The sequence below is a fragment of the Crocodylus porosus genome, unplaced genomic scaffold (genome assembly GCF_001723895.1).
Source record: "Crocodylus porosus isolate Cpor-Errol unplaced genomic scaffold, CroPor_comp1, whole genome shotgun sequence".
Taxonomy (NCBI): domain Eukaryota; kingdom Metazoa; phylum Chordata; order Crocodylia; family Crocodylidae; genus Crocodylus; species Crocodylus porosus.
This window is the reverse complement of record NW_017728948.1, coordinates 42,817,503-42,831,369: the sequence shown is the minus strand read 5'-3', so window position 1 is coordinate 42,831,369 and position 13,867 is coordinate 42,817,503. Positions and strand designations below refer to the sequence as shown.

The window sequence follows — 13,867 nt, the reverse complement described above, 5'->3', positions numbered from 1 at the left end:
CCCTTCAAAAAGTCCAGCAAAGTCACCTCCAAGAAGTCGTTCCAAATCAATAAAATTGCTATTTACAATATAAATATATTAATGTAACTATATTACCAATCTATAATTGATGGAGTACAAAATTCTAGGTTATTTTTGGTGAAAAAGGGTGTTGGACATTGGTTCAGGATCTCCCATTTATAAAATTGTTTCTTATGGGAAAATTGGTTCCAAGTTGCAATGTTTTGACTTAAGACATGGTTTTCAGGGACCAATTGTGTTGCAAGTCTGGGGACTGCCTGTACCTTAGTTTATGGATTGGGAATTTAAAATGTGGAGAGGTGAACTTACTTTCTCAAATTCATATCAGTGTCACAGAAATGATGAATATTTAACAACTGTATTTTTTAAACTTTGTTGTATAACTCTATTGTAAAAATAGGTAATATTTATTCTTCTAAAAGAGAAATTATACCTATTAAATATATATTAAAAATGCACACACACGCCCACACTTTATAAAGATTTTTAGGGAGAAAATAAAGCACGTTTTAATCCAGTTTTTGGCTTTGTGTGAAAACAGCTTTTCTTAGATTGGTGTTGTCTTGTTCAGAACTGAAAGAACCATTTCCCCCAATTGTAATGAATTTAATTGCACTAGTATCAGTAGGCAGAAGATAGGGTAGGGTGGCTCCTTTAGAAACAAACTAATTCGGAGAGGCATGAGCTATCATAGGCAACAGCCGTCTTCAGTAGTATCTGACAAAATGGGTTGTTGCCTGTGATAGCTTTATGCTGCTTTGCACCAGTTAGGCTCTAAGATACTACCCTGTCCTACCTTCTAACTGCCTCAGACTAACACAGCTAGCTTCTCTTCCCACTGGCAACTGCAGGAATCACGTAAGTGGAACAGTAATGTAGGATATAATCTGGGGCATTTTAACTGTCCTTAATTACAAAGAGGAAAACATTACATGTTGTGAACAGTATGTATACTGGATAATGTGGTTAGAAAGCTTCTTGTTTAATTGTTTTATCCATGAAGGATGAAATCTAACCACGTCTTCCACCACCATTTTTTTTTTTTTTTTTTTGTTATTGCTTCCAGGATTTTAAGACTGGGTTTGGTATCACTATAATCCCTCTGAATGTCGCCAATGTAAAACAAGTGGACCGGAGTGCAAAGCAGTCTTTTGAAATTATCACTCCTTATAAAAGCTTTAGGTAAGAACTTTTAATGTTTCATTTCTTAAAAAAAAAAGATGTAATACATTGTAGAACTTTTTGCTTAATCTCAGTTTAGTAAATAGATTATTAATTATGTGACTGTGTGTTGACTATATTGATTAGATGTTGATTATACTTGTTGCTCAACATTTTTAAATAGCTGCAAGATTTTTTTTCCTTAGCATTTCTTTTTAATGTTGTCTATTTATTAAACATCCCAGGCCTCAGACGTTCTTATTTTGTAATACACTTTCTGTGCTTTGCCTCATTCTAGATGATGGTACAATGTATTTTTTTTTTTTTAAAGAAAAAGTAAATAGGTATAAGTATCTACTTAAAATGGCTGGCATATGAGGATTTTTAAGAGCTTCCTGCTGAAACTAGTAGAACATTTATGTAGTAGAACATCTATCAAGAACATAGGAAAATAATTATTCCTTTTCTTTTCCCTACTTGATTTTTCTGGACACTAGTCTTCAGATAGGAGACTACAAAGCAAATGTCTTTTTCATTCAGTACCATTGATCCCTTTTTTATTTTTATCCCCACCCCCCCATCCTCATCAGTCTAGAACATCATTCATGACCAGTGACTTGATACTATGTCTACTTGCATCAGATAATATGTACTTTGGCTTGCATTATACCAACACCATTGGAATCTCAGTCTGTCTTAAGGAGTTATCCATAACCTACTTTCTCCTTGGTAAATGCTCATAACTCCTAAGGCAGTTGTGACACAAATTTAAATCTATCTTATGTAGAGGTACAAAGATTGAAATCAACTCCGTGTTGCAAACTGCATTTCTAGTGCTTTTAATCCCAGTTAGCTTTTTAAGAACATGATATTTGAAGTGTTTTCATGAAAGAACAAAATAAAAGAATATCCTCCATCTTTAATATTTAAATGTGTAGAGAAGAATTTGTTTTATTTTGACCTACAATTTCATCTGTGATTAAATAAATAAGGCAGAATACAGATCTTATTTAATTGGGCTTTAAAATAAAGATCAATAATGCAGAAAAGTCAATTCTTTCAGCTTTACAGCAGAGTCTGAAAGAGAGAAACAAGAGTGGATTGAAGCACTGCAGCAATCAATAGCAGAAACTCTCTCTGATTATGAAGTAGCTGAGAAGATTTGGTTCAATGAGTCAAATAGGAGTTGTGCTGATTGTAAAGCTCCAAATCCAGACTGGGCATCCATCAATCTCTGTGTTGTCATTTGTAAGAAGTGTGCAGGTAGAGTAATTAATAATAGACCATGTTAGGTCTGTTGAATGTAATATGTGCATACGTATACATGTCCTTGCATTGGCTGTTTTATTTTTACATTGTCCTGTGAAATATGTCTTTGTAAATGTTTTGAGAAATGGAAATTGAAGGATATTTCTTATACTATTAAAGCAAAGACTAGAAATGTTAATCATTATTCTAAACTGCTTCCATGCATAAGTAAGTGGTCAATCCTCTGGTGTTCAATGCCCTTCAAAATAATAATTATTTGCTACTAATTAAATTTATGGCTGCTTGGCACTTCTGAAGAGGCTGCTAGTATATTGTAGAACTGGGCTGTAAATGAAGAATAGAAGATTTGAGTGGACCTTGTAAATTAAAAATAGCAGAAATAACCTCCATAACTTCTGCCTATATTTTACAATTACAGAGAAATCTTTTTTTGAGAAGTTGTTAGCAGCCTACTTGTATATTGGAAAGTGTGTGTGTTTAACATACTTTTAAAATTGCAGGTAAAGTGGGATTTTTTTTTTATGTTTCAAGTAAATATGTGGAAAACCAAAATTGTAAATAAAATAAAAACACGTAAAACGCTATGCTGCACCAGTTAGAGAAAATATGTTGTCTCTTCATAATTATTATTCAATATTTGGAGAAGGAATAATTATACACAGTACTTGCATAAGAAAGATAACATCCTGGTTCCAAATAATTTAAACTTCTAGTTTTGGGGGGCTTCTTTTATTATCCAGTGAAAGCAGTCTAGCTGTGTATACCTAAAAAAGTTCAGATTGTATATAGTTCATTCTAGTGCTAGGAGTTACACTAAGGCCAGTTTTGGTTTTAAAAAAAAAAGACATTTTGTTTTGCTTATTAATCAGTAAGGCTAAATTTTTATATTTATGAATGTATGGCTTCTTTTCTTCAGGGCAACACAGATCTTTAGGACCAAGAGATTCAAAGGTCCGGAGCCTAAAAATGGATGGCAGTATTTGGAGCAATGAACTTATTGAGGTAAATAAAGTATTTAAATGAAGTAGTATAAATAAATTTCTTTGTTTATGCTTAAAATTTTGGATTTTTTTCCCAGTATTCCTGATTTAAAGAATCATATTGAATTAGCAGTTTTGTTTTATAACTAATTAAATGTTTTAAATGTAATGATTAAACATAATCTATGCATTCAAGGCCTGATTATTTTGTTCCTTTTAGTTTTGTATAAGGACAAGGTACTAGGGAAAGGGCATAACTGATTTTCCTCCCTTTGCTTTGCGTATTCTTCTGCGTCTCCTACAGCTGACAGTCAATACAACAGCAGTGGCTGCTGCCTTCAAACCTTCACTAGGTACAAGACTCCCAGTAGAGAGGTTTACTTTGCTGTGACTTAATACATTATCGTATGTTTAATGGTTCTATCATACCCAAAATGTTGTCTCCTTGTAATACGCTCTTAGATCAAGCAAAATTCAAGCAAAGAAGTGAAAGTGTAATGGTGCTGAGAAATATACTACATAAATATTCTCCTTTCCTGTGAATTGCTTGTAAATGATGGTGCTTAGTACTTTTTCTTTCTTTTTGAGAAAGTTCAGTACTCATAAGGAATATTGCTTGAATGGCAAAGCTTTCTGAAAATGAAGAGCAGATGCATCTGTTGTTGATTTAAAAAAAAAAAAATCTTTCTCCTCTTTCCTCATTTTTTGGTGTTCCTCTGGGGATTTGTTGTTTACTTTGAAAAGCAAAAGATGGTGTTCAGCACAGCAAGCTTCTAAAACATATTTGCCTGCCCTCTGTCAAACTTTCAGGAAGTGTTATTGAAATACTGTATCTGGCTAGCATTATGAAGCTTCAATTGCTATTGATAATTAATCATAGACATAGAGTTCTGAACTCTTTCATTATTCATTCTCCATTTTGCAGGACAGCATAAGCAATGACTTCCATTGTTTCCCCCAGAGAGAGAGAGAGAAATATTATATGTTTCATACATAAATATAAATAATATGTGTATATTCTATGACACTTTATTTATTTATTGCAGCTTTTTATTGTCATTGGAAATAAAAGGGCTAACAGCTTTTGGGCAGGGAATCTTCCTCCAGATGAAGAGTTGCATATGGACTCCCCTATAGATAAAAGGATAACATTTATTACACAAAAATACAAAGAAGGAAAATTCAGGAAAATGTCTTCTGCATACAGAACCAGAGAAGAATTAAACAAGGTAATTTTTATGATAAACCATAAACCTGATTTTGCCATGATGTAGATGAAGTATGTTTTGAAAGTCACTTAACTGCTGTTTCTAGGTTATTGTTTGGTTGTTTAATAATAAATGGTAAAAACCAGGTTAAGCCCCCAACAGTCTCTCAGTAATAGTTTTAATCCACAAAGCTACATGTGAGCCAGTTTTCACAGTTTCTACTTGTCTGTAGTCCAGTTTGTAACTCCTGGCACTAGAATAAAGAGAGCTCGGAATTCAAACTGTATAGTGTAAAGCTAGGGTAAAAAATGATTGCTTAAGTGTTTGTGATGCATTTGTTGATCTTTTCATGTGTATGATATTAATCACTTAGGTGTAGAAGCACCAATGTACTTTAGAGAGACTTTTTTATTTACAAACATCCCGTATATTGTCTCTCAAATAATCTTACCTTTTAATTTAATTTTAAGTGAAGGTCATATTGTTAGATACCGTTGAATGGATTTGTATAACAATAAGCTATACAATGTAAAATGCCTTGTGTTGAATTCAATTTTTGATCCATTAAAGTATTTGTCAGATATACATATCTGTTATGAACTGTAGTTTTTAACACCATGTTTTTGGTTTTCGGAAACAATGATGGTATGTGTTCAGGTAATATACCTAACCAAATCCGCTAGTTAAACAAGCATGCTTTGGAGATTAAAAATTAACACTTCAGTGGCTTAGGTGTCATCTTAACATACTTATTGTATTATGTTATATATCTGGTAAATAACGTTTACTACTATATTTACCTGAATCCAAGACAACTTCGAACTTAAGAAACTGCCCCGCCAAATAATTAGATCGTATACATGGTAAATTATAAATTTGTTTTTATTTTCCATATACAGAATCTAATTAATGGAATGTCATCTTTAAATTTGTTTCCTGTTTGTCCCTCCCCTCCCCTCCCCTCCTACTGCTGCGGCAGGGAAAACAGCAACAGGGAAACATGGGGCTGTACCCGTTGCCTGTCTCTTGCTTCCATACCTGTTCCTATCCCCCCTGCCAGTTGCCACCCAACTTTCGCTTGACTGTGCCTGCTCACAACACCCATCGTCCCCTCACCCCTCCACGTCTGTCTGACCCCTGTCACCTGCACCCCTCCCTTCTGCTTATATTCTGCTTCTCTGCTCCGGGGTAGTTAATGGCAGGGCCTCAATCTGACCGTACTCTTCAAGGTCAGAGCTAGGGCAGAAGGTAAGCAGCTAGTACGGGATGGGAGCAGGGTATAGGAGAGGGGCAGGCTGCATAGCTTCTCCTAAGCCACTACATGCACTCAGAGTTGTACAGGTGGGTCTCCCCTGCGCTCCCCCGCCCCATGCCATTCTCACTTGCCACCCCTGCTGCATGCTTGCTTCCCCTCCACACTAGCCACCCTGTCCTGGGGCAGATGGTGGCTCAGCTCTGCCTTGGCTCCAAGCCTGAGTCTGAAGTCAGAGCTGAGCCACTGCCTGCCCTTGGCTGATATTCAAATCTAAGACAATGCTTTTTCATCCCCATGTTGTTTGAGTAAATATAGCATATTAAATGATGTAGTATTATCAAGTGTGAAAATAATTCATGCTTTCTTTTTCAGTAGATTTTGTCCCATTAGATGTGAAATAAACTGGAATTAATAGAATGATTTAAAAAAATCTAGATTCCCCCCCCACTATATTCTTTTAAGTTAATAGGTTGTCTCCATAGAGATTTATAAAGACTATTCTATAAAGGAGATGTTTTCATGTCATAGTTACAGATATTGAGAATGCATGAACATAGAAGAAAGGCTGTGCTCAGAGTTAAAAACACATATTGTTTGGAATTATGGTGTACTAGATGATCTTTTAGTCATATTTGCCAAAAAACCCAAAAAAGGATATGGAGTGTATTCAGTGAAGAGATAAGGAGAGCTTAAATTGGTGAAATATAGGTTTTGACTATGAAACAAAAAGAAATTGCTCTCTAATGTAATGACCACTCATTAAGATACAAACAAAATATAATCAGAGGGAAGAAGGTTAAATGACTTCATATTAACACATTCAAAATACAGACCATGTGTACTGAAACTACATATTTTACATCATACTTGACTGACTTTATAGATCTTTTGTTTAGTTTTACTAAAAAAAAGCATCTATTAGGTTTCATGCTATCGGAAATTATTTCACTCAAAGTTTCAAAGTAAAATAGACAGTCTAATATAGTTCTGTTACTTGTAGGTAATTGTTACATTACACATCTTTGGTTATGGCAGCAGTTATTCATAGAAATATAATATAGTTAGTTCTGCTTTATAACCAAGGTTGATCTTTCTGAAATCAGAAGTCTATGAGATATTTTAAGTGATAATTAATCATTTAAATACTGGGTAAAATCAGATGTAATTATCAAGTGCTCTGCAGGGACCTGAAATTACTGTGTTATTAGATGGGCATTGCTAAGTAATTATAGAGCCTTTAGTACATTATATGTGCCTTGAAAAATAAAGAGAGTGGTGTTTAATCTATTTTAAATTGACCTCTGTCATCTAAACCTCAATATATAAAATATATTGAGAATAATTTGCTTGTAGTTTAGCCATTTTGTCTACATGTCTGGGGGAGAGAAATTAGGTCAAGTGCCAATTAAAAGTTCAGTGCATCATTGTGCAGGAAAATAAAACCAGCATGAAACTTTTTCACTTTTATACCAATATTAAATCTCTCATTTACCTGATTTCCCACGTGTTTATCAATGTTAGGGGCATTAGGAGGCAGTAGAACCTCTTGTTGTATTAAACAGTTTTGGTCTTACTCAGCACAGAACAACTTGCTCTGATGTACAGATGCAGAAACTGGTATAATCTCTCTGGCCAGGTCGAGGTGAGTGTGGCTGCACAGTATATGGCATCACAGACCCATCTGTGGCACCCACATACCGAACTTTCAGATGTGCTGTTTACTGCAAAGCAGCAGTGCAGGGAGGAGGGGAGAGGTTGACCCCCTAGATACTCAGGAGTGTCAAAAAAACTCAATGCATAAAAAAAGCAGAGTGGCACATGTGGGGCAGTGTGTGCTGCTCAAAACCATAGCATAGCTAGCTGGAGCCCCGGAAGGTGCCCAGGACCCCCGGGTAAGGCTGCTGGAACCAGCCCAGTGCTGACCCCAGCCTCCCCTACCCCACCCAGTCATTTGATAAATCAGGGTTAAGATTTAGCCATTCTGTTTATTTCATTGGACTCTCTAATAGCAGGGATTTCTATGGCGTGCTTCAGCTTTTTCTGTCAACTCCAAGTTCTAAAGATGGCATCATTTTTAAAGGCTTAGGTATGACAGAGATAAGAGTCTCTCTCTTTTAGTCCAGGAAAATTAGTGAACTTCTTTCCATATTTATGCTGCCTCTACTATCATAGGCATTGAGTCAGGCTTGCATCTAGCTAGCCAAACCTGTGTACTAGTACAGTAAGATCATGAAGGCTTTTCTGTTGGGAGAAAATGAGTTCAGACTCTATATTATAATTCCTTATATCCATTAGCTTTGTGAATGAAGATGGGAGAGAGGGTAGACCAGAAACAGTAGGATTTATACCTCACTGAGACCGATGCTTTCTTCCATTCATTTTTCTGCTTTAAACAGACTTGTAATTTCCCTTCTGTATGATTAGGCCCTGTGTGCTGCAGTAGTTAAACAAGACGTGTTGGAAACTCTGACATTGTTATTTAGTGGAGCTGATGGTATGTGCGCCACTGGAGATCCTGTCTACAGTACTCCTTACTTACTAGCCAAGAAAGCGGGACAAAGGTTGCAGATGGAATTCCTTTACCACAATAAATTTACAGGTGAATAATTATGTTATCCTTTTTATATTTTCTGGTTGAAACTCTCTAGTATTATAATAAGCATAAAAGGAAAAATGAAGAAAAATCAATGCCGGGCTGAAAATATATCCGGCTCTGTTTAACAGTGGCTAGGTAGTTAGGTGCGTGGCAGGATGGTACTAAGCATATTTCTAACTTAAAGCAAATTTAATTGTGTTTCTGAGCATTTGACATTTTTTATTCTCAGATAGCAAACTTAAGATTTTACTATAGACACACATGCACATATGAAACTTGCAGTTCTGTTTCCAGAAATCTACTGCCATTATGGTTTCACAGAAAGAATCTGAAGACAGTAGTTGATATTTACTTAGCTTTTAACAAAAAATACAGTTAATCTATTTAATCAGACCATTGCAAGAATAATAAAGTCCCTTTTGCAAGAATAATAAAGTCCCAATTTGAACCAAGCCAGCCTACATCTCAGCTCTTGACTTCTGTTACAGGTTGGGGAAACAGATGAACCTTCCAACATGCCTAGAAAGTTGTCATCTGTTGACCATGTATGATTAGGAGTTGGAGAATAACACAAAGGGCATGTCTACATGTGCAGCAGACTGTGCAGTAACTGGTGCTACTGTACAGTCCTGATACCACACGGCTATTTTTAGTAGCCATTGTCCAGTAGCGATGAGCCACTGTGCAGTAGTTTGTTGCTACTGCACAATAGCGTTGGCGCCACAGTTGGTGCCTGGTGACACTATGGCAATGTAATATCTCATGTGGACATGTTGAGAGAGTTGGAAGTCTTTACTCTAGGGTATATGTGCACTGTACTCTAGTGCAGATAACTGTGTTGGCTGATGTTTCAGAATTAGACTGTCTGCAGCAGCACAAGAGTCTGTATGAGCTAATTTACTCAGCTAGATTGCTTTCAGTACCTGAACAAGCTGTTTTAAAGTTAGCTTAGGTACATTTCACCTTGTAGCACAGACATAACCCTCGATCTAATTAATATTAGCTCATACAGCCCTGTGCTCAGTACTGTGACTGGAAATACAGTCTTTAGCAGGGTTTCTAAATTATCAAGGGGTTAGGTCAAGATCAATGCCTTGCATTCAACCTAGATACTAATCAGAATTTAAGACAGACTTAAGGTTGGGGTAATCTTCTCTTGCACATTATGTTCTGCACTAATAAACTTTCTGCATTAATTTAAGTTGCAAAGTACTCTTACAGCTCCATGTAGAGTGCATGTTTCTCATCCCCTTACAGTTTCAGCTGGTATGTTGGGCAAATATGCTGTATTAAAGAGCCTGGGAGAGGGTTCTTTCCCCTTAGAATATGGAAAATCCAGAAAGCTGGCTTTAATTGTTTAGTTCAACAGTCAGCAACGTTTTAAGGCTGCAGGTTTGATTGACCCAATTTGGGTCAGGGTTGGGTGTGTACTAGACCCAGGTGCTGCTGCTTTTTTTCTCCATAATGGCAGAAGGAAAGTAAGTGCCGACAGCCAGGGCTTCTTCCCATGGTGGCACTGGAAAACAGCTGCTGAAGATTGCCTAAGCTACATGTCTTTGGGTCTGATCAAATGGTTCTGTGGGCTGGATCTGGTCTGCAAGCCATAGCTCACCCCTAGTTTAGTTGTCTTCTAATCCTGAGTGGGACAAAGCCATAACTAAATCCTCAAGAAAAATCCCATGTTGAAATAAGTTATTTACAGAGAGAATGGAGTTGGGCTTTTCTCTCTGGCCAGGGGAGAGATCTAGGAGTAATGCCCTCATGCATTAACAGGAGAACTGTAGGTTGATTAGGAAGAACTTTGTGACTATGAGAGTGGTTAAGAGAGCAGTAGAACAAGCTACCTAGGAAAGTTGTAGAATCTCCATCCTTGGAAGTTTTCAAGAGCAGATTTTACACTTGGTTGGGATGGTCTAGTTAAGGATAAAGGGCTGGACTATGATGGTACCTTATGAGGTACCATCCAGCCCTGCTTGTCTAGGATTCTAAAACAAGTTTTTAGTAGAGCGACTATTAAAAAAACAAAAAACCCAAAAAGGCATATGCTACTTTACATTTATTGCTGTTGGTAGAACACAGTAATGTTGCAACAAATGGGAGTATTTGTCTTTTAGCTCCTCACCATTTTATTTAGCTTGTATATTAAAATAACTTAATAGGAGTATATCTGTAAAAAGAAACTATGTACTTTTAAGTCATGCAGCTACTGCATTTCTGTAGGTGAAAACCTTGCACATGTAAGAAATAAGATATACATTTTAAACCTTTTTTTCTTTTTCATAGTGGAAATTGTGTAACTAACTGCATTCATTCTCTTTATAGATTTCCCAATCTATGATACTCATTTTGAAAGTGGTTTCTCTGAAGATTCTTCACATTCCACCTTTCTTTGTGAATTTTTATATAAACTTTCTTTTAATACTGTCAAGCTGTTTACAGAGAAGAAATTGAAAGAAGGTATTTCATTTTCACTTCTGTTGTTGATTGGTACTATACAACATAGATAAGTTCAGTGCCTTGTAATTTTTGTTAGGTTATTTTAAAAACAGATTTTATGATCCCAACAGCAACCTAAGTGTACACAATCAAAAGGAGTTAAGATTAATTCAAGGAAAATCGTGATCATTTTAGTAGCTTATGGAAGATAATGCTTGTGGAAAATAAAGAGAAGTTGATGGAAGAGAAAAGAAAAATAAACTGCTGAAAAAATAAACTACTGAAAAGTGATTAGTTTAACAGCTACTGCTATTCACTAAACAATAAAATAGTTTAACATACTGCCCACTTCAACTATATTTTTACAGATATTGTAACTGGTTCCAACAGGTTTTTCATCAGGAATGTTAATATTCAGGAAGTCATTTTAGAAATGCCTTTATAATTTGGTGTTGAAAAAAATAAAGAAGTCAAATTTGCTGGCCTGGGTCCCTCTAGACAGATATCATCAGGGTAATGCTTATTTTGTGGATCATGGGGAATTTTGTCTGTGATGGTAGGAGAGCTACAGCTATGGATACTTTTTTAGGCAGGAACTTGATTAGACAAAAATGCGAACTTGAAAAGGTTGCCTGACTACACTTTGAGTAGCATGTCAGTTGCTTTTGACTTGGTTGCTGCTGTGAACCACCACTCCTCTGCAGCAACCAAGTCCCCTGCTGTCATTTCTGCCACATGTGCCACTGCATTTTGCTACTGGGGACAGAAGGAAGGGCCCAAATTTAGAGGTGATGGTAAATGGCACGTGTTGTGGGAGGGAGTGAGAGATGGTAAGAGAGAGGAGGATGGCTACAGTGTGGGGTGCTGCTCAGGAGATAAGTAGCATGGTGAAGGGGATGCAGCAAACTGAGCTGTGGGCTGTGTATTGCATATACCTCTGGCCAAATCCAGCCTGTGAGCTGTAGGTTTCTGATCCCTGATCTACAGTGTTATCATTCCCCCTAAGGTATGCAGGTGTGCCTGGCAATGTGGCATGAGTGCACCTGTGTGGCCGTGCAGCTTAGAGGGAACGCTGGTGTTAGACTGGGGTTTTGAGGATCACAGTCTCAGATTTAAGTGTCCAAATTCTGCCTAAGGAATTTCTAAGACATAGCCCTGGGAAACAGAGAAGTGATTGTCAGCCAGGGTATCTTGGTACCCTGGAGTGCTGACAGATTTTTCTCAGGCCGTGTTGTAATATTAGAACTGTTAAGCATACAGATACCTACACTTGATTCACAAGATAAACCCAGAGATTTTTGATCTGTTGTGATCCTTTGAGTTCCTTGCAACAGAATAATTGCTCTATTATTTTTTCCATAGTTAAAAAGCAAGTAAAAGCTAAGGGCAGGCATTTTTCAAGGGGACCTTAAGTCTGACAGGAGGTTCCTTGAATCTAATGCAGGCAGTCCCCGGACTTATGACACAATTGGTTCCTGAAAACTGCATCTTAAGTTGAAACATTGTAACTTGGAACCGATTTTTTCCCATAGGAAACAATGTTATAAGTGGGGGATTGGTTCCTGGTTTTTTTTTTTTTCCAACAAAAATAATTAAAGGATTTTGTACTCAATCAATTATAGATGAGTAATATAGCTACATTAATGTAGTTATACTATAAATAGCAATCATACTGATTTGGAAGGACTTCTCTGAGGTGGCTTTGCTGGACTTTTTGAAGAGCTCTTGGTTAGACTTTTTTTGAAGGGTTCTTGGCTGGAGTCTTCTCGGGAGTCTTGGCTGCAGGTTTTTCTGGAGTCTTGTCTGCTTTCTTAAAGGCAGTGTCCAAGGAAGTTTGGACAGGTGTTCTCCAGGGAGATATGCAATGCAGCCAAGTTGTTCACTGGTATGGTGTTGCATGAGATCAAGTGTTGTAAAGTTGAAACTGACATCAGAAAGTTGTAACAGGGTGTCAATTTATAAATGTTTTGAGTGTAGATGCTGTAACTGGAAACGTTATAAGTCGAGGATTGCCTGGAAGTCATATTTTTCTCTAACTGTCATTAAGCCCCTAATTCAAGGCTGTAGTTTCTCTTCTTGAGATCAGTTGCTTAACTATTGGTTATCGCTACACTTAGCATCTGACTACCTACGTTCTTTTGTGCAGTTCTCTCTAAATGCTTAAAGTCAAACAGAAAATGTAGGGCAGTGCAAGCAATGGGGCTTCCAAGGTTCATACCCCTTGGGACATTCTTAATTTTTTGAAAATGCAGATTAACTAAGTATGAATTAGTGGATTGCTACTGGGTTTCAAATAGATCAGAAAGTGGTATGAACAACACTTTGTGTAAGTCTCATTATTGCAGCAGCAATGATTTCAGCAGGAATGCATAGCTTTTCCAAAAGTGTTTGTTAGTTAACAGCTGTTGATAAACAGCAGGAAGAGATCTCAATTGTAGCTACCATTCTGGTGCAGTCTATCAAAGATTAGTCTTTTTAAGATAAACAAGGGCAGTGGAGGTCTTTAAAGACATTTTAACATTCCAGAGCCACCCCACTGTGTTAATAAGCTTTCAGCCAAAATTTAATTCCTAAATTAAATAGTTTGCAGAACTAACATTTTTATTACAAAGCACTGAAAATCCAGTTCTGTGAGGCACTGAATATGTTCAAGTGCAGTAGGCCTTTCATAGTTTCATAGTTTGTAGGGTCGGAAGGGACCTGAGCAGGTCATTGATTATGACCCCCTGCCATTGCAGGAAAGAGTACTGTGGTCAAAGGACCCCAGCACGGTGTTCATCTAGCCTCCTCTTAAAGACCCCCAGGGTAGGAGCCAACACCACTTCTCTTGGAAGTTGGTTCCAGATCCTAGACACCTTGACCATAAAGTAGTGCCTCCTGATATCTAGCCTGAATCTACCCTCTGCCAGCTTGTGACCATTATTCCTAGTCACTCCTGGTA

The 13,867-nt window shown here is 37.0% G+C and overlaps 1 protein-coding gene across 2 annotated transcripts in view; it reads left to right on the top strand.

Annotated features, from left to right (window-relative positions):
- Positions 1 to 13,867, top strand: part of ARAP2 (ArfGAP with RhoGAP domain, ankyrin repeat and PH domain 2) — a 214,050-nt gene that overhangs the window by 101,969 nt on the left and 98,214 nt on the right. For both annotated transcript variants that reach the window (XM_019553196.1, XM_019553195.1), the window contains exons 10-15: positions 1,088 to 1,203; positions 2,246 to 2,445; positions 3,368 to 3,453; positions 4,478 to 4,660; positions 8,319 to 8,493; positions 10,813 to 10,947. In XM_019553196.1, the coding sequence (XP_019408741.1) occupies positions 1,088 to 1,203; positions 2,246 to 2,445; positions 3,368 to 3,453; positions 4,478 to 4,660; positions 8,319 to 8,493; positions 10,813 to 10,947 (895 nt within the window). The remainder of the gene's footprint in view (positions 1 to 1,087; positions 1,204 to 2,245; positions 2,446 to 3,367; positions 3,454 to 4,477; positions 4,661 to 8,318; positions 8,494 to 10,812; positions 10,948 to 13,867) is intronic.